Source organism: Salvelinus sp. IW2-2015, linkage group LG28 (genome assembly GCF_002910315.2).
Source record: "Salvelinus sp. IW2-2015 linkage group LG28, ASM291031v2, whole genome shotgun sequence".
Lineage (NCBI taxonomy): Eukaryota > Metazoa > Chordata > Actinopteri > Salmoniformes > Salmonidae > Salvelinus > Salvelinus sp. IW2-2015.
In genome coordinates this window covers 9492016-9513293 of record NC_036868.1, presented here as the reverse complement: position 1 = coordinate 9513293, position 21278 = coordinate 9492016, and the positions used below count along the sequence as shown (strand labels likewise).

The 21278-nt window shown below is 41.8% G+C and overlaps 1 protein-coding gene across 1 annotated transcript in view; it reads left to right on the top strand.

Moving 5' to 3' along the window:
- The window catches only part of LOC111954288 (monocarboxylate transporter 10), a 49637-nt gene extending 28753 nt beyond the window's left edge, over positions 1 to 20884 (top strand). Inside the window, exons 2-6 of the mRNA XM_023973902.2 lie at positions 3602 to 3746; positions 4925 to 5354; positions 15442 to 15585; positions 15850 to 16078; positions 17207 to 20884. Coding sequence (XP_023829670.1) covers positions 3602 to 3746; positions 4925 to 5354; positions 15442 to 15585; positions 15850 to 16078; positions 17207 to 17448 — 1190 coding nt within the window. The 3' untranslated portion in view covers positions 17449 to 20884. The remainder of the gene's footprint in view (positions 1 to 3601; positions 3747 to 4924; positions 5355 to 15441; positions 15586 to 15849; positions 16079 to 17206) is intronic.
- Positions 20885 to 21278: the final 394 nt, after the last annotated feature.

Genomic DNA, 21278 nt, shown 5'->3' with positions numbered 1-21278 from the left:
GTCCGTTTGCGATATTACAACAACAACAAACCCCGTTTTTCTCTCTCCCTCTGACACCATTGCACATGTGATAGAGCACAATATGTTCTGGAATTTTGTTTACAATGTTACGCGGCGCTCCTCAGCGCGGCAACATAAAGGATAACAGTGGTGGGGCGGCCAGTGTCGCTGTTTCCCCACTACTACTGATTCAATCTTTAAGGCAGGGATTGACATTCAGGTCTGAAAATTATTTTTGGGTTGCCCTAAGATTATGATCGGTTAGGGGTTTGATTCAGAGATATCAGCACGGGAGTTCTCTCAAAGCAGGCTCAACTTGCCGTAAATGGTCTGTCTTTTACTTAAACAATGGGGAGGAACCAGAAAAATCATTAACAAAATTGCCGGGGGGTGGGTGTGCGTGTGTGTTCTTCCACTGCCGTTGGGAGAGGAAAACCAAGCAATCTCATGTTTACTTATTTCCTATGATAAGAATAAAGGCAGGAAACAATATTTCTTCAGCTCCATGCTGTGTTTATTTATTCCAAGGAGGGATCCTAGAGTGAGGGTTGTTATGGCCATGGTGGTAGACTAAGGTCTGCTGGGACCCAGATAGAGATCAGACAAGCAGAGCAGCTCCATGGGGTCTATATGTCGGCTAGGACCGGCGGTACTGTTGTTGTTCACACCTCTATTAGCCTTCTGTTAGTCCCTGTAGTAATTTACCTGCACAGTAAACAAGAGGAATAAGTACATTCCACACCGGGCACAGACGTCAGTTCAACATCTTGTTTAAATTTACATTTGGTTGAGTTGTCAACTAATGTGAAATCGACATWAAAAAAAAATCACAATGTCAGTGGATTTAAATTAAAAGTTAGGTGAAGGGGGAAAAAGACAAAATGCCACTGACTTTTTGCAAATCCCAAAAGTTTTCCAGGTTGGTTCAATGTCATCACAGATTTTTTTGGAGGGGGGGTTGAAATGACGTGGAAACAACGTTGATTCTATCAGTTTTTGCACAGTGTGTTCTCTCTTTTGACATGTATTTAGGTGGTTATTCTGATCCGGGAATATCATTATTCAAAAGGGCTGATATAACATAGGCCTAAGCTATATGTTTTTTTTTTTTTTGTCATGAGGAACTGTAAGGGTTATTTTTCKGTGTCTGTTAGAAGGATATTGTGTATTTGGTGTTGATATAAGACTCAACTGTTTTCCTGATCAGCGCTTCCTCTTTCCTCAGTCGCTCTTCCTGCTCCTTTGTCCTACTACTAGTGCTCTTCACTACTGGTCTGGGTGGTGCTACATGTTTAGATCAAGCCCCTGGAAAACTCTAGTTCACTGTATTCTCTAATACGTTGGTTAGGATTCAGATATTAAGGTCACTCAACCTCGTCTTTTAGGACTGTCGTGTGTAGATTAACATGGCCTATTCCATAGGATCAGTCTAAGTTTATTTTACTTTTAACCTTTTCTTTAACTAGGCAAGTCAGTTAAGAACAAATTCTTATTTACAATGACGGTCAAACCCTAACCCGGACGACACTGGCCCAATGGGACTCCCAATCAKGGCCGGTAGTGATTCAGCCTGGAATCGAACCAAGGTCTGTAGTGACTCCTCTAGCACTGAGATGCATTGCCTTAGACCGCTGTGCCACTCGGGAGCCCAAACATATCCTCTGGTTTAGACCAGAGGATGTGTTTGTTTAGATAAGTGTCTCTTTTTGTCCTCTGAGCATTTAACTAATTAACCCAGAAATGAAGCGTAATGCAGAAAACTATTGAATGTACAGTACCAGTCCAAAGTTTGGACACACATACTCATTCAAGGGTTTTTCTTTATATGTACTCTTTTCTACACTGTAGAATAATAGTGAAGACATCAAAACTATGAAATATCACATATGGAATCATGTAAGTAACCAAAAAAGTGTTAAACAAATCAAAATGTATGTTGGATTCTTCAAAGTAGCCACCCGTTGCCTTCATGACAGCTTTGCACACTCTTGGCATTCTCTCAACCAGTTTCACCTGGAATGCTTTTCCAACAGTCTTGAAGGAGTTCCTACATACGCTGAGCACTTGTTGGCTGCTTTTCCTTCACTCTACGGTCCAACTCATCCCAAACCATCTCGATTGGGTTGAGGTCAGGTGATTGTGGAGGTCAGGTGATCTGATGCAGCACTCCATCACTCTCCTTGGTCAAATAGCCCTTACACAGCCTGGAGGTGTGTTGGGTCATTGTCCTGTTGAAAAACAAATGATAGTCCCAATAAGCGCAAACCAAATGGGATGGCGTATCGCTGCAGAATTCGGTGGTAGCCATGCTGGTTAAGTGTGCCTTGAATTCTAAATAAATCACAGACAGTGTCACCAACAAAGCACCATCACACCACCTCCATGCTTCACCGTGGGAACCACACATGCAGAGATCATCCATTCATCTTCTCTGCATCTCACAAAGACACGACTCCTCAGACCAAAGGACAGATTTCCACTGGTCTAATGTCCATTGCTCATGTTCCTTGGCCCAAGCAAGTCTCTTCTTCTTATTGGTGTCTTTTAGTAGTCGTTTCTTTGCAGCAATTCGACCATGAAGGCCTGATTCACYCAGTCTCCTCTAAACAGTTGATGTTGAGATGTGTCTGTTACTTGAACTCTGAAGCATTTATTTGGGCTGCAGTTTCTGAGGCCGGCAACTCGAATGAACTTATCCTCTGCAGCAGAGGTAACTCTGGGTCTTCCTTTCCTGTGGCGGTCCTCATGAGAGCCTGTTTCATCATAGTGCCTGATTTTTGTTTTTGCAACTGCACTTGAAGAAACTTTACTAGTTCTTGAGATTTTCTGTATTGACTGACATTCATGTCAAAGTAATGATGGACTGTCGTTTCTTTGCTCATTTGAGCTGTTTTTGCCATAATATGGACTTGGTCTTTTACCAAATAGGGCTATCTTCTGTATACCATCACTACCTTGTCACAACACAACTGATTGGCTCAAAAGCATTAAGAAGGAAATAAATTCCACAAATGAACTTTTAACAAGGCACACCTGTTAATTTAAATGCATTCCAGGTGACTACCTCATGAAGCTGGTTGAGAGAATGCCAAGAGTGTGCAAAGCTGTCATCAAGGCAAAGGGTGGCTACTTTAGAGAATCTCAAATATAAAATATATTTAGATATTCTTTTTTTGGTTACTACATGATTCCATATGTGTTATTACATAGTTTTGGTGTCTTTACTATTATTCTACAATGTAGAAAATAGTAAAAATAAAGGAAAAACCCTTGAATGAGTAGGTGTGTCCAAACTTTTGACTGGTACTCGTATGTGTACATAAGCCTATAGGCTTAACATGAACCCAAATGGAGGAAGGTTTTACTTACTCACCTCTTTTCTTTGTTGCCATGCACTGTTCATAGTAATTCGTAAAACCTGACTTTTAAAACGTTTGTTTAGCGGGGCAGCCAGAAGAGGAGTGCCTCGCTTCACCTCACACTCCAGCAACATTTCCCATGTAACAACAAAGCCTGTGTGAACAGTTAAATACTGCCGTTATTGTTCAGATACTGTAATGTAACACGTAGCCTAACCCTCATATCTCTCTCTGTCCTGCAGCTTGGGTGGGCTCCCTCTCCATGGGGATGATCTTCTTCTGTTCTCCCATCGTCAGCGTCTTCACAGACTTGCTGGGCTGCAGGGTGACAGCCGTGGGCGGAGCCGCCGTGGGCCTGGTGGGACTGCTGGCCAGCTCCTTCGTCACGTCAGTACTTGTATAGCTACCCTCCTCAACAACCATTCTGATGTGTTGTGTCTAAACGCTGTCAGGTGTTGGTGTGCCAGGGACTTTTTATACGTGTGTGTGTGTGTGTGTGTGTGATAAAGAATGTACAGGAGCTCAGCCTGCTCTCAGGTCCTCTCTTTCTAGACATCTCACGAGATGGCACAATACCAAACTCTCAACCATTTTAATCTACGTACATGCATACATACACTACTACTACAATAATAATAATAGTAGTTGGCTCCGTGTCAGTCAGTAAGGCTATTGCCTGACTTTGAATAACACCTAGACAACCCCCTCTGGATCTGTTCTCTGGGTGGTCTTTACATTTTTTTTTTTGTCACACTCAAAATATCTCTAGCTTTTTCAAAACCCATTATCTGTTTACTAAATTAAMGGAACACTACTGCAGGTGACATCACTGGGTCAAAGTAGAAGTACAGTGAAAGTATTGTTAAACGCAATAAATGAATACCACAGCTGCGTTTTATCTAGGGTTAGCCCTGCAGTGGCGTGACAAGTGAGTAAACATTAGCGCTCTTGTCTTGGTGATCGTAGCACTCTGAGAGACCTGTCATTAGTGCTGGCCTGGAAGCAGCTCCAACTCACCCCTGACCTCTCTCACGGATCTATTTATCRAGGATTAGTGATGTGCTAACGGTAACCCTGGTTAGAGCGTTGGGCCAGTAACCGAAAGGTTGCTAGAGCGACTCCCTGAGCTGACAAGGTGTAGTAAATCTGTCGTTCTGCCCCTGAACAAGGTAGTTAACCCACTGTTCCTAGGCCATCATTGTAAATAAGAATTTGTTCTTAACTGACTTGCCTAGTTAAATAAAGGTAAAAAAAAAAAAAAAACGAGGACTGGGAAGTAAACAAACACTGTCAGCATAGTGAGTGTACACACCCTGGGAGTGAGGCTGTAACTGATACCCTCCAGGTGTTGGAAGTTGGACCAGGCTAGCAAGTTCACAGCAGCTCAATTATCTTCACCCTGGTGTTTGGTTCAAGTCAGACTTGAGAACTTGTTTTGCTAGAACCTCTGAGTCAAGTTCATAGAGCTTGTTTTTTTTCTGTGTGTGAAATTTTAAGCAGGTATAAACATGACTGTGGGGAACTCTCATCCTATCCTGTCTCTCTTCTACTCTCTGAACCCACAGGTCCCTGGGTCCCATGTACTTCACCTACGGCATCGTGTTCGCCACCGGCTGCTCCTTCGCCTACCAGCCCAGCCTGGTGATCCTGGGACACTACTTCAAGAAGCGCCTGGGCCTGGTCAACGGCATCGTGACGGCCGGCAGCTCTGCCTTCACCGTCACCCTGCCCTTCCTCCTGTCCGGCCTGCTGGAGAAGGTGGGCCTGCAGAACACAATGAGGGTCCTCAGCATCCTCATGTTCATCCTCATGCTGGCTGGGTTAACCTACACTCCCCTGCTGCCCAAGCCTGTCAGCAGCAACAAGCCAGGCAGCCGCTGCCCGCCCATGAGTAAGGTGTTCAACGTCAACATCTGGAAGTCTCTGGGCTACCGGATCTGGGCCTTCGGCATCCCGGCAGCTCTCTACGGATACTTTGTGCCTTACGTTCACCTGGTGAGTTGTGTTTTCAGTGGTGATGTGTACTATTGGTGTGTATGTGTGTTTTGTTTTCATTACTCCGGTCTCGCTGTGTTAAAGGTTACTGACATGTGGCAAAAAAAGAACAGAAGTAGAAACGCAGCATAGAAACGTGGCAGTGTGGAACATGTGGGGTTGATTTCGTGTCCACTGTCCATCATATTCTCTTTCTCTCATGGTGTGTTTTGGACATTGGCTCTGGGTAACTCAGTTGACAGTAATAGCCAGGGGTTATTGGTTAGTAGATCTAGAGCAGGGATCTCTGCCAGTAGCTTGCTGCCCACCTATGAGTAGCTCGCCAAGCAATTCTGAAAGTACATTAAAAAAAAATCTCATTTGTTCCATCCCAAACTGTAAAAAAAACATTATCCTACCGCTAGTTAACCACTATTGGCTTAAAATGCCAAACGTAACACAACATCTGCCAATACATTTCCATCAATGTTGCCTCTGTCGGTTTGGTGCCCACATTTGTTTATGACGCCGTATGTTGCCAGTTAGTGACGCTAATGATAACGTCTTGTGGGTAGACCGAAAGACTTTCCCCAAAAACCTTTACAATTGAATGTAAACCTCAAAGTAGGCTTACCTGACTGAACTATAAATCATGATTTATTTGTATCAATTGGGTGGCCATTTTTCTACAAACAGTGCCATGATGTGCTGCAGAAGTAGTCCTAACAGCAGAAACATCGCTAGACCATCATCTTCTTTCACATTTGCTCACAAAAAAAGAGAAATGTGAAAAAGGAAATTTTAGCCCTATATAGCCCTATATGTCTAGCCCTATATACAGTGCATTCGGAAAGTTTTCAGACCACTTGACTTTTTCCACATTTTATGTTACAGCCTTATTCTAAAGTGGTTTAAAAGTGTTGTTTTCTTCCCTCAGTAAACACACAATACCCCATAATGACAAAGCGAAAACAGGTTTTTAGACATTTTGGCAAATATATAAAAAGTTTACAAATATCACATTTACGTAAGTATTCAGACCCTTTACTCAGTACTTTGTTTAAGCACCTTTGCCAGCGATTACAGCATCAAGTCTTCTTGGGTATGATGCTACAAGCTTGGCACACCTGTATTTGGGGAGTTTCTCCCATTTTTCTCTGCAGATCCCCTCAGGCTCTGTCTGGTTGGATGGGGAGTGTCGCTGCATAGCTATTTTCAGGTCTCTCCAGAGATGTTCGATTGGATTCAAGTCCGGGCCTCACCTGGCCCACTGAAGGACATTCAGAGACTTGTCCCGAAGCTACTCCTGCATTGTCTTGGCTGTGTGGTTAGGGTCGTTGTCCTGTTAGAAGGTGAACCTTCACACAGTCTGAGGTCCTGAGTGCTCTGGAGCAGGTTTTCATCAAAGATCTCTCTGTACTTTGCTCTGTTCATCTTTGCCTCGATCCTGACTAGTCTCCCAGTCCCTGTTGCTGAACAACATTCCCACAGCATGATGCTTGCCACCATACTTCACCGTAGGGATGGTGCCAGGTTTCCTACAGACATGACGCTTGGCATTCAGGCCAAATAGTTAAATCTTGGTTTCATCAGACCAGAGAATCTTGTTTCTCATGGTCTGAAAGTCCTTTACGTGCTTTTTGGCAAACTCCATGCGGGCTGTCATGTTGCTTCCGTCTGGCCACTCTCCCATAAAGTCCTGATTGGTGGAGTGCTGCAGAGATGGTTGTCCTTCTGGAAGGTTCTCCCATCTCCACAAAGGAACTCTGGAGCTCTGTCAGAGTGACCATTGGGTTCTTGGTCACCTCCCTGACCAAGGCTTTTCTCCCTCGATTGCTCAGTTTGCTGTTACTACCAATTACATCTTCTGGGATTTCCTTTCCATCTGTGTGTTACAATTAATGACCATAGCTATAAATGCCAAGAAGCCAACCTCCCTAAAGCACAAACTGTTGATCACTCTGTAATGGCCGACTACTCACAGGGATCCTCTCAGGCTCCCTCACCCTTTGCCCACCATCCTTTACTTTCGTCACTGCCTCAGCATATGACACTTTCTGCACTGCTCTCACACTGGGAACTTCAACCTGCCTCACTCGCACAGGACATGTCTGATCCCCAGCAATATAGCTACGCCCACAATTGAAACACGTTTACTGATGTGATTTAAGTATTGACATGGACTCAGAACATCCATTTTCCTTGTTTCTCTATTAATAATTCTAATATTGAGAGTAAAAAACTGAAGAAGAAAATCCCAACCCAGGAAAAATAAAACCGAGAACTGAATTCTGGAAAATACTTAAGATAATTTTACTGGGGCCTGTCAGGTCAAATACTGTTTACTATTATTTACCAGGTGTATATAGACAGAAAACACATCTATTGCACACCCAGGACCCGGGGAAGAGCTGCAGGGTATTGGAGAAGAGAACAATGTGCCTATTCAAAGGCTATAAAATAAATGAGTAGCTTGCGACATGTTTATTTTTTTTTTAAAGTAGCTCTCGTGCTAGAAAAGTTTGGAGACCCCTGATCTCGAYCTTCACAAGCACAAATACAAAAACGCACATTATCAAGTGTGGAAGGTCAGGAGAGGGGAAGCCTACATCTCAGCTATGCCTGTGGCATAATGTCTTTGTATGGCCTCAAGGACCTGTGTCAGTTTTTGAGCTGGAGTTTTTGTTTCCTTCCTTCCTATGGCATGAGAGTTGTTTTTAAACATCTCTCCTGACCTTTGGCCTGTTGCTGCTCAGTTCAACGGAGTACCGTATTATAAGCGTTTAGTCATAAAGCAACTAATTTTGTACACTGCATGTCAAAATTTGAAATGCTGCTATGATATAGGCTTGTCAGGCTTAGACACACACATCAGTGTTTTTTTCTGTCAGCTTATGTTAAATGTTTGTCTTCAAATGGTACAAAGATATAAAATACAAGCACTGCTTACACATCATATACTGGACTGTTAATCTGTGGTGCCATAACAGTCCTAGATAGATAGAATACTGGTCAGTCTTGTATTTTACTGTACACATTATCCCAAAGACAGTGCCTGTAGTCTCTTCCCACAGTCACTGTATGACATGAGTCTGGAAAGCAAAACTAAAGTGCTTCAGACCTTGACTGGAAGATAGTTGTAGTTTGTAGTTTTATTTGAAAATACCAACTTTTTAAATACTCAAGGTTGAATATAGAGTTTCAACTAAAAGCCAACTATTTTCTTTGATATTCAAATACAGGTCTCAGAAAAACAAATAATATTTGAAAGTATTTTGAATACCTCTCATACAACCAAATACTGTTTGACGGTATTTGAATATATGCCTTCTTGAAAAAATATTTGTATTTGATGGCTTCCAAATATTTAATAACCAAAAACTACAATAGTTAGTTGAATCCTTCTAAATATATGATCATAAGCACATTTTGGAAGGCTCTTGGATATGAATCTTAATATAGCTTATAGTCTAGAATTAAATACGTGAGGGACATAGAATCACCTCAACATTAGAGTAGACCATTTTTGCAGCTTCAAAATGAACTAACAAATATATTTTCATAATGAGTGAGGTAATACAGTAACACTTGACATGTATTGGGACTTTGATTATTACAACAGCAACATTATTGTTAGTTACTAGGACGTTAGAAATTGCTTCATAATTGCAATCTAATGGAATTATTATGTAAGTGGAATAAGGAACAGTCACTTTACAGTAGTTACAAAAACTCTCAACTCATTGCTATGGAATTAAAATGAAATTACCACAGTTATGTAACAACATGCTAATAAAATGTTGCTTCAAGTAATTACAGTTGTAATACACCGGCACAAGAACTGAGAATGCTAACGTCAACAAAATATGGCTATTAAGTGTCAAGGAAATATCCCAAAACTGCCTTCTTAAATCAACTACAGTCAAGGTAGCTGGAAAAAATCATGTTTGTTTATATTCTGAGTAAACTGTCCCTTTTTTAAAGATGGTATAGTGCAGGGGTCGGCAACAGGTGACGACTGTAAAATCACCAGAAATTCAGCTAAAAATGTATTTAGGAAATCTGTTCCCAAGTATTCCCACGAACAAAAAATGTGTAAACGTGTCTCAGTGTAATTAAAGGTATGAAATTATTGTTATTTTCGAATACAATCTATTTTTGTGCTTATTTGGGGTCAATTTGCAGTGTACAAATTATTATGATTATGTTCCGACCCCCACCCCCCCCCCCACCACCACCATCCACTCTGACAAAAATCGTCCCGCGGCTGAATCTAGCCGACTACCCCAGGTATAATGTGTTTTTAAAATAAGAGCACTTTCCCTCAGATGGACAAAGAGGTTCAAAGTTGTTTTTGCTTAGCATCCAACTTGCTGGTTGCAATGGGCTTTGAATTACTCTGCAGTATTTTCAAGTATTCTTAAATGAATTGCAGCTTTTAAACCTTTTTTCAGTGGCATCTTGAAAGAGTCAAAGTCGTTTAGTCAACTTATTTATATTATCTGTACAAAATAGCATTAGTTAATTGGTTTGACTTGATTGATGTACACCTGGGGCAATGGACATTCAGGAGAATGGACTTTTACAGAATGTTCCGATAGAAATGAATTGTGTGTGCTCAACCTGCAGTTCCAGATACAGCACTGCCATTAGTTGAAGGCAGCCAATCCAATAGTTTCAGAAAAGTAGTCACTTCCTGAGATCTGTATTCAAATAGCTTTGAAAAGTAGTCATTTTTGGGGATCTGTATTCAAATAGTTGTAGTCACCTCCAAAGTAACTTTGTTTCCTTGCAAAATGTTTTACTTTCTGCAAAGCCTAGTTAAAACTATAGTTATCCCTGGTCTGAAGAGCATGAGACTCTGTAGAACTCAGGGCGTCCAAACGGAGGATAACTCAATGTATATAATAAGGTGTGTGGTATTGCTTGGATGCATACCAGTTAAAGTATTTCACAGCAGTTATTCAATCCCCTACTATACATACGGTAGATGCTTTAGTAGTGTGGTCTGTGGAGAGTCCGTAAATATGTCTGGGAGGTTTGGTGAGGATACATAAACACAGGTCTTATTATTCCAGTATTGCATACCATTTATAGGARGGAAAACATCTTCTGTGGAGAGCTGGAGAGGAGAGATCTGTCCTGGGGCTCAGTAGGTCATTGTTTATTTGGAGGAGATTACTTTGTTATTGGAGGGAGGTCACTTTCTTCTGGGGACAGCCCTCCGTGTTCTCCTAACACTGTAGTGTCTGCTATCCAGGCTGGGCCACCGCTGGGCCTTGTCAGTGTCCAGCCCTAGCCCCATCCCTGGGCCCAGCCCGAAGCTTCTATATCATCAGGAAGACAGGGGAACCCAGGGATGAAAGGCTGGATTGTTTAACCTTTCAGGAAGGGAGTGCTCACCTCGAAGTGTGCAGGGACTAACAGAGCTGCTAATCCTAGTGGGATATTTGAGCTATTCTGTTTTCCCTCAGCTCCTCTGCTCTGGTCAAAGTGCTGAGTCCAGCCCTTTAGTGCCACAGTCCGTGTGTGTGTGTGTGTGCCTATTCCCCCTCATCCGTAGCCAAGTCCCTCCCTTATCAGCTGAAGACTGGGAGTCTAAAGTCCTGAAAAAGCTTTCCCTCACACTATTCCAGGTATTTCACATATTGGAGAATTAGATAGCGTATTTCACCACGTACGACTGTGTTCCTAGAGGTCTGATTAAAGGGAAAGACATTGCCAAGGACAAGTTGAACTGTATGTTTTGCAGGATATGTGTGAAGTCTGGATGGCATTGGTGTGCAAAAACGGGGCAGGCGGTAGCAGATCCAGTCAGTGCATGGATTGTGTTAAGGTAGCCTACCAGAGGCAGCGCAGGCTAGCTTTCTCAGTGCTTCCTAATTACATTCAATCATGAAACCTGTTTATCAAATTAGAAAGTGTATTCAGCATTTACTTTGATGTTGGTTTTGCACCACTGTGTTAAACTCACCAGTGACAGTAACTAACTGCCACCACTTTGACAACAACAAACTAATTTGTCACCAGCTGCTGTGTGCTGGAGGGAGGGTTTTATGTCCTGGAAAGGTTTATAATAAAGCTTTTGGAGAGGGCGGCAAGTAGCCTAATGGTTAAGAGCGTTAGGGGTTAAATAACTTGCTCAAGGGCCCAATTGCTCCTGCAAGTCGGTCTGGATAAGAGCGTCTGCTAAATGACAAATGTAAATGTAAAATAGTGGCTGAGCTGCAGATGGAATTAGTTTAACAAGCAGTGTGTATGTGTCTTGGGGTGTGGTGTGTGTATGTGTATGTGTCTTGGGGGGGGTGTGTGTGTGTGTCTGTCATCGAGGATGACGGTTGTGTTGTTGGTTTGTCTGTGCAATGTGCGTGCGAGAGCGAGTGACGTGCGTCAGCATGCACTGACGCTGTTGTTTGTGTGCCTCGGTTGTGTATTGTTGGCTGGTCAGTGTGGGTGTTTATTTAAGGAGGGTGGGATGTTCCATGCTCCTGACAGGGACACCTGGCGGGTGGTAAGTCAGTAAGCATTAGGTCACGTGGCTAGGCCACATTCTAGAATACGCGATCACAGACGGGGACACGGCCCAAATGCCAGCCTATCCCCTATATATTCACTACCAGGGTCCCCTAGTGCTCTAGTCAAAGTAGTGCACTACATAGGGAATAGGGTGGCATTTGGAAGAGTCAACATCCCCCAAGGTTATGTGCTTGATAGGGAGGGATGATGCCCACTGGCCTAGCAGTATGCCCTAGCAGTATTTAAGGGCCAGGTGTTGCTGGGTAGTATAATGGCCAAGCACAGCAGGCCTGGCGTCTGAGCCAGCAGGGAGTGGGACACCCTGTGGACTGGAGGAATGTTGTCTGTGGGCTGTAGTACTATAGCCTCGTGAAACCAGACTGAAGGTGGAATAGAGGCTATTTGACTGGGACACAGCAGCAGGAAGAGGTTTGGATGTGGTGTTGGTGTCCTTGGAGGCTGCAGCTACTGGCAGGGCTCCAGGTACCAGGCCGGGCCTCCCAGGCAGCCTCCCCAGCTCTGGGGCACACCGATTGGTGCTCCCGTGTAGGAGGGACCGGCAGAGGCCTGGAATCGACATCTGGGCCGCATTTCACATACTCCGATACACTACGACCGCAACTATGCAGCCCACAATAGTTGCGATGGTGCTTTCGCTTTGCCTGTGAATTGAGCAGAAGGAGTTGCAGCGGCTGCTATGAATATTATATAGGGATACAATGCCTTCACAATGTATTCATACTCCTTGACTTATTGCACATTTTGTTGTTACAGCCTGAATTCAAAATGTATTAAATATATATTTTTCTCTCACCATCTACACACACACAACCCCATAACAACAGTGAAAAAATGTTTTTAGAAATGTTAGCACATTGTTTTTGAAAATGAAATACAGAAATATCTCATTTACATAAGTATTCCCACCTCATTTGCTATGACACTCCAAATTGAGGTCAGGTCAGGTGCATCTCATCTCATTGTCTCATCCTCTGAAACATGACCTGCCAAACTGTGCTCCTTAATACCTGCCTGCTTAACCCGGAAGCCAGCTGCACCAATGTGTCGGAGGAAACACCGCTCAACTGACGACCGAAGTCAGCTTGCAGGCGCCAGGCCCGCAACAAGGAGTAACTACAGTGCGATGAGCCAAGTAAAGCCCTCTCCACCAAACCCTCTCCTAACCCGGACCACGCTGGGCCAATTATGCACCGCCCTATGAGACTCCCGGTCACGGCCAGTTATGACATAGCCCGGGATCAAACCCGGGTCTGTAGTGACGCCTCAAGCACTGCGATGCAGTGCCTTAGATCACTGCGCCACTCGGGAGGCCACAAGGTGATAGGTTTCGAGTATAGGGTTAGTTGGTAGGGTAATTAAAATGTATTTTATTTCTTAATTTTCCCGGTTCCCCTTTCTCATTTTGTATCACAAAGTGTAATATATTTATACTATAGTTCAGTTGGAGGCAGTAATGCAACATATTGGATGCCAACTGCCATTAAATATCACAGAAGTGCATGTCAGAGCAAAAACTATACCATGAAGTCCAAGGAACTGACCGTAGATCTCCGAGAGAGAATTGTGATTAAAGCATATATCTGGGGAAGGCTATTAAACTTTTTCTAGAGTGTTGAAAGTTTCCAAGAGCACAGTGGTCTCTATCATTGGGAAATGGAAAAAAAGATGGAACTGCCTAGAGCTGGCAGCCCCGTCCGACCAAACTGAGCAACCGGACAAGAAGGACCTTGGTCAGGGAGGTTACTAAGAACCCAGTGACCACTCTGACCGAAATACAGAGTTCCTTGGCTGAGATGGAAGACTAAAAGCTGTAATTGCTGCCAAAGGTGCTTCTACAAGCATTCACTCAGGGGTGTGAATACTTAGTGCCTTCAAAAAATATTCATATTTCTTATTAAACATTTTGTTGTTACAGCCTGAATTTTAAATTGATTTAATAGTTTTTGTTCTCAGTCATCTGCACATTAATACCCCATAATAACAAAGTGAAAACATGTTATTAGAAATGTAATCTACATATCTCATTTACATAAGTATTCCCCTGAGTCAATACAAGTTAGAATCACCTTTGGCAGTAATTACAGCTGTTAGTCTTTKTGGGTAAGTCTCTATAAGAGCTTTCCACACCTGGATTGTACAATATTCTTTAAAAATAATCTTCAAGCTCTGTCAAGTTAGTTGTTGATCACTGCTAGACAGCCATTTTCAAGTCTTGCCACAGATTTTCAAGCCAATTTAAGTCAAAACTAACTAGACCACTCAATGTCGTCTTGGTAAGCAACTACAGTGTATATTTGACATTGTGTTTTAGGTTATCGTCCTGCTGAATTTGGTGAATCAAATTTTATTGGTCATGTACATGTGATTAGTGGCTTTGTTGCGCCTTCACCACACTGTCTGTGTGGGTGGTCCATTTCAGTTTGTCAGTGACGTGTACGCCAAGGAACTTGAAGCTTTTCACCTTCTCCACTGCGGTCCCGTTGATGTAGATAGGGGGGTGCTCCCTCTGCTGTTTCCTGAAGTCCACAATCATCTCCTTTGTTTTGTTGATGTTGAGTGAGGTTGTTTTCCAGGCACCACACTCCCAGTGTCTGTTGGAAAGCAGACTGAACCAGGTTTTCCTCTAGGATTTTGCTCTCCCGTTTTTCTTTTGATCAACAAAAAAAAACTCGCTAGGCCTTGCCGATGACAAGCATACCCATAACATGACGTAGCCACCACGCTTGAACATTTGAAGAGTGGTACTCAGTAATGTGTTGTGTTGGATTTGCCCCAAACATAACGCTTTGTATTCAGGACAAAATGAATTTCTTTGCCACATTTTATGCAGTTTTACTTTAGTGCCTTATTGAAGACAGGATACATGTTTTGGATTATTTGTATTCTGAACCGGCTTCCTTCTTTTTCGCTCTGTCATTTAGGTTAGTGTTGTAGAGTAACTACAATGTTGATCAATCCTCAGTTTTCTCCTATCACAGCCATTTAACTCTTAACTGTTTTAAAGTCACCATTGGCCTCATGGTGCGGTTTCCTTTCTCTCTGGCAACTGAGTTAGGAAGGACACCTGCATCTTTGTAGTGACTGGGTGTATTGATACACCATCCAAAGTGTAATTAATAATTTCCCCATGTTCAAAGGGGTATTCAATGTCGGCTTTTTTTATTTTGACCCATCTAACAATAGGTGCCCTTTGCAAGGCGTTGGAAACCCTCCCTGGTCTTTGGCTGAATCTGTGTTTATAAATTCACTGCTCGACTAAGGGACCTGAAACATGAGTAATCTGCGCCCCCCCCCCCAACTCACAACTACAAACACATACGGTATACTCTAACAAACATGTAGATCCTCCTTACAGCACATTGTCCACATTGAACACAATGTGCCAAGACCATTGTTCTATGTTCCATATATGCTTCCCATTGCATCTTACCATCGCTCTTATGACGTCTAGAAAGTAATCAATTGTAAGCATCTACTAGCCTTTTGTCTGTTTTCCACTAGACGTGACAGCTGTGTTCTGATGTGACTGAGTACTGACGAGACGCTTGTGTACTTTGCGTCTGTCCCATAGATGAAGCATGTTGAGGAGCGCTTCGGAGAAGACGCCAACAAGGAGGTTCTGCTCATGTGCATCGGCGTCACGTCCGGCGTGGGCCGCCTCATCTTTGGCCGGGTGGCTGACTACGTACAGGGAGTGAACAAAGTTTACCTGCAGGTAAAGTCTACTAACCTCGAGGTCTTGCACAGGTCATTACTAGGTCTTAAAAGATACCCTATTCCCTATATAGGGCACTACTTCTGGCCCGATGACACCCCACTCTCCATAAAGTCTACTATGTGTGGAATTTAGGGTGTCATTTCAGATGTAGCCTGAACCCCATGTCATAACCATTACTCTGATTAATGCAAAGAAGCAATGCTGCTGTGTGCATCACATTCATGTCGCCTCTGACATCCCTTCCGGTCTCCTCCCGCCCAGGTGTCTTCGTTCATGGTCATTGGCGTGATGTCCATGATGATCCCTCTGTGTCATGTGTTCGGAGGGCTGATCGCGGTGTGTCTGCTCATGGGCCTGTTCGACGGCTGTTTCATCTGCATCATGGCCCCCATCGCCTTTGAGCTGGTGGGCTCCCAGAACGTGTCCCAGGCCATCGGCTTCCTGCTGGGCATGATGTCTGTGCCCATGACCGTGGGGCCTCCTATTGCAGGTACAGTTAAGCAGTCAAGCCGGTTGGCCACGTTTGAGATGGCATCTTCCCGGGGGGAAATAGGAAAGTTAGTATGAGGCAGGAAAAAGTTAAATCAATCATAGAGCCACTGAATTGGTTAGGCTGTACTGTTTGAAAGATATTAGCGTTTAGCTTGACGCTGTAAAACGTTTCTCCCTGGAGTATGATTCTGAGCTTTAGTTGTTTTTCTATAAACCTCTGGTTCCACCTGGTGTTTCTGTGCAACTGTGAAAGTGAAATGCTCCATACTCTACCATACACAAAGGAACATAGAGAAATCGATTCACAACATGGCGACTTTGCACCTTCTACAATTACAACTTGATATGAGTAGAGACATTATCTTGTGAATATGATACTCGTGTAAGAAATTCTATACCTTGTGGAAGATGCATACATTTCACCACTGGAATGTTGAGTGCACAGACGTCCATTCATGTTAATCTCTTTCTAATTTAGATATCATTCATATCCACATGAGTCATGTGCAACCTGTTTGCACTGTATTAAAAAAAAAGGCATCAGTTTTTCTCTGAAATAGACCAGCATTCCAGGAAGAGAGGGAAACAAGGTGGTAGAAGCAGGGAATGCAGGAAGTCATGCAACCTAGTGATGTTAAGGGAAGGAAACCACAATCCACAAAGGGGGGTCAGACTGAGGGGCCTAATTAGCCCTGACCCCAATCCACTCAGTTTTCACTAGCCAGTAATAATCAGCTCTTTGTATTAAAAGAGAGGGTTTGTACTAACCCAGTACCACTGTGCAAAAGCTGATTGAATCAATGTTGTTTTCATGTAATTTCAACCCAAAAAATGTATGTTGAATCCACGTGGAAAACTGATTGGATTTGCAAAAAGTCATCATAAGGGCATTTGGTATTTTTGTCACCCAAATTTTTACCTAAATCCAATAACATGATTGATTTTATTTTTCATGGTGAATTGCCATTAGTTGACAACTCAACCAAATGTAAATCAAAACTAGACATTGAACTGCTGTCTCTGCCCAGTGGGTACCTGGTATCACTCTGTCCCAGCTCAGATAAGCCTACCTTTTTGTTGATTAATGATGAACGAGTCCCAGATATTTATGTCTTTCTCTCTCTAGGGTTCCTGAGGGACAGGCTGGGGAGTTATGACGTGGCCTTCTATTTGGCTGGTATCCCGCCTATCATCGGTGGGGCCGTGCTGTGTCTGATCCCCTGGGTGGAGGCTAGACGTATCAGGAGAGAGCAGGAGGAGGCAGCCAAAGATGGCACCCAAGAGCAGATGCTGGAGTTCAAGAGGAACAGTGGGGGTCAGGGAGATGCCCTAGCAGTGAAGAGCGCAACCCCCGACTCTGTCATCTAAGTCTCCCAAAACACACTCAAAACAAAGATACAACTAGACATACAGACAGTTCATATTCACTCGCAGGAACTTGGAACTGCTGGTTTATCATATTTTTGTATGATACAAGTATAGATGAAATATGTATTGACCTGTGTATGTGTAAACAATATTTTAATGGCTGCTTTTGCAGGAGAATGTGGGGCAAATGCTGAAGTAATACTACATATCAGTTATACACATAGATACTCAACAAACACAATTGAACATGAAGGTGGTCTTGAAGAGCTATGCATCGGATTGTTTTCCAATCTTGCAGCTGTTGAATTAACTTGAAGGTTAAAATGAGGAAATCTCACATTTTTTAAATATTTCATACAAGGGAACGCACGCTTTATTTGGGTGCTTTTTGAAGTCTGCAACCACTTACTTACATGAGAATAGCAGTGGCCAGCCTCGCTAGAAAATTCCCTCGTTTTCAATGTGCATTTTTTTTAAGGGCATTGAGGATCATTCTCATCATTGCCTAGAAATGTTCAATACAAGCTTGAATATAGTTTTATGCGTTGCAGAATTTTGAAGAGAAAAACAAACTAGATTTATTGGGTTTGATGAAAAATATATATTTCCAATAAACGCTAGGGACATATAATTGACCATATATGGTAAAAAACTAATATCTATTTTTTTTTTCAAATTATCCCATAAGTAGTATAGGTAAGTAAAGTGTGTTTTGGACACAGATGTTGCTTGTTTTGACAACAGTATAACAAAGAATCTACTGCTAAGTAGAATTTAACCGGGGAAAAAGCTGCTTTTTAAAAGTCAACCCTTTTCTGTTTATAGCACAGAGTGATCTGTGGGGGTTTGATACTCTCTTAAAACATGCCAAGATTGTGAATTTGTGAGTTGTGAGGTATGACCTGACCATACAATATCACTTCAAAGAAGTGCTTTATGAGATAATGGGTGGGGAGGTAGTTAGTTCCTAGTGGTTGTACGGCTTACTATGGTCTTAGTTTTAAAGGTCACCTTGAAGGTGCTTGAGCACCAAGGGAGCAGCTTGAAGCACAATTACAGCGTCCCACCCGTGAAATATGAAACGTCATCTCAAGGGTGCAGTACTCTGGACCTGAAATAGGCCTGACTTTACCTGAGGCTGTATTCAGTCGTTAGTATCTCTGATACAGTATAACTTGAATGCGCCGTACACCGTGCCTGAGAATCCTTTTCAGTGTTTTTGAACCAAAACCAACATTGTCATTTTGTATACATAGTTTATAGCAGCTCAGAGCAGGATTCTCAAACTGAACGTCTGCTTGTCTGACTATGCAACGTGAGCGAAGGATGAACGTCAGCGTCAGGAGTAATTTACATGAAACGGAGATGAATTAATATTATGAATAGATTTTTTATTGTTGATGGCAGTATTTTGTCCAGCACATATAGGCTAGTAAACCAATGTTATACTTTCATATATTCTAATTGTAGTAGGCTCACTATGTCCACCATATTTCAAATGTAATTTGATATGTAATCATTGACAAATGTGACCATTAGTCAAGTTAACCATTGACTATGTGCTCAGTTCATTAGCCTTTTGTTAGGAAAAATATATTTGTTTTAATGATATTTTTCATATTTGTATTTATTTTTTTCTAGAATTTGTTTAGTGGCTGATGTCATGCCATAATTAATTGGTGCTTTCCTTTCTCATATTATTTGATGTTTTGAAGACCAAAACAACCTTTTGTATTGATTATTTTGGGTGTGCCCTTGAAATGTAAAGAAAATGGCTGATTATCTATGGTCAATTCTATTTGCCAAAGCACCACCCTCAGGATAGTTTATTAGGCCTTTCAAACATTTTATGTTTTAAATCACCCTCCTGAATTTCAACAATTATTGATAATTATAAAGATTGCTCTTGGAGAACTTGAAGACCCACAACTTTTACAGTGTAGGATTTTGACTCGACAATCCCTTGACCACTAAGCACGCAGAAAAGTCATAACTTATCAAAATCCAAACTATCCAGCTCTGTAGGTCATTGGTTTCACCAAGGCAAGACTTGTGACACAATCTACCTCAGATGTCATGCAAATTTCTAGTATTTTGTCCTAGACAGTATTTGCAGGACAGAAAGAGGCTTTCAGTTCAAACCATAACACGTGATGGTCATGTTTTGTATGGGTAATATTTCCCTTCCACTGTATGTCTTTATACAGTCGATATCCAAACATTAGGAGAGACTCTGTAAAAGAGTCTCCCAGCTTCCTAGCCATCACTGTTTGCTCTGAACGGGATTGCTGCCTATCTGTACCACAGAAAAGTGTTTGTCTGAGAAGTGCAGTACTTCAGTGTAATTTTGTGACCAGGGAAATGCAAATAGATGACTAATTCTGAGAAGAAAAGTTGCTATCTTGAACTTAAAACTTGCTTTGGGAATTCTGTTTTTTTTCTATGCTTTGAATTTCCAGTTTAGATATATTTTTTTGATATTGATGTGAGAATTCGATAATACCCATGTCACAAGGAATGTTTTGGATACATTTTTGGGGTTTTGTTTTTCTAACCAGAGCACACATTTCTATTAGGGAAATGTCAAATTATATATAATTTGTTTTATCAAGTCTTATTTTTTTTGTTAAGTTCATCTTTTAGTTATAATTGCTATATTATTATTTTTACTTTACATCCTAGACATACGCAGTTGCACAATTCACCGATGAAAGCCTCAGGTAATTTCTCAAGTAATAGAAATTCCTGAAATTGTACCCTGGAGGTTTTACTGAGATACCTCTTTGCCATACACATCTTAGTAATTATTCATTACATTATCTCGTACTGAATTAATTCCTTGGCATCCAAAGAAGTTTGTCACCTTTTGGGAATGTCCCAGTATTTAGATCATATGAAGAGAATTTAAAGATTTAGTTAATGCATGTTATATTTTTGTTTAGTGGCTAAAGACCAAATTCAACAGCATATTGTTTGAAATTTATTAAATTAAAAATGTTCTAGTTACATAAGCAGGTTATATATATATATATATAGATTTTATTCAAACTCTTTTGCTGTTCACAGGTGAAATTCYGAGTGTATATCTATGCCTAATGCAACTAGAATTCTACCACACTAATGTCACAAAATATCAACTTTGCYGCTTTCACTTTCACCCCATGTTATGTGCATTGTTCTTCTCTCATTTTGTTGTTCACACAGATACAGTTTGTATTTCTTTACAGATACAGTATATGTATTTCTTTAAAATACACATTTTATATTGCTGATCATTAAAATCTCTTCACTTTATGTAGTTATTACAGCATTTCATTGCTTTTCTAATTGCCTTCATAATTTTATTGCATTATTTAATGTTTTAATTTAATTGTATGATATGTAATGTCATAGTACTATGTACAACTGAAATTAAAATACATTTTTAACAAAGTAAGGATGTGTTTAAGTTTTTTTTCCCTTGAGTTTCTCATCATTCATCACTCTCCAGTTGCATCATGGGAAAATTATACATCCCAATTTGAGCCTACCAATGTCTGTCAACCTATAGGGCCTGGTTTATTTAAGCTACTTTATGCATGTACACACACTGAAAAACAAAGAGTGTTTGCTGTAATCCAATGTCAATACTGGACCATCCTTCCTCTTAACACATTTTTCTCACACGTCTCTGTCATACAGGGGAGTCAGACTCTTGCCAAAGCAAGCCATCAAGTATAGATGGCCAATCTGCGTGGCCAAGCACGACTCCAACACCATTAAGTTTGCTGACGACACCGGTGGTAGGCCTGATTACCGACAACGATGAGGCAGTCTATAGGGAGGAGGTC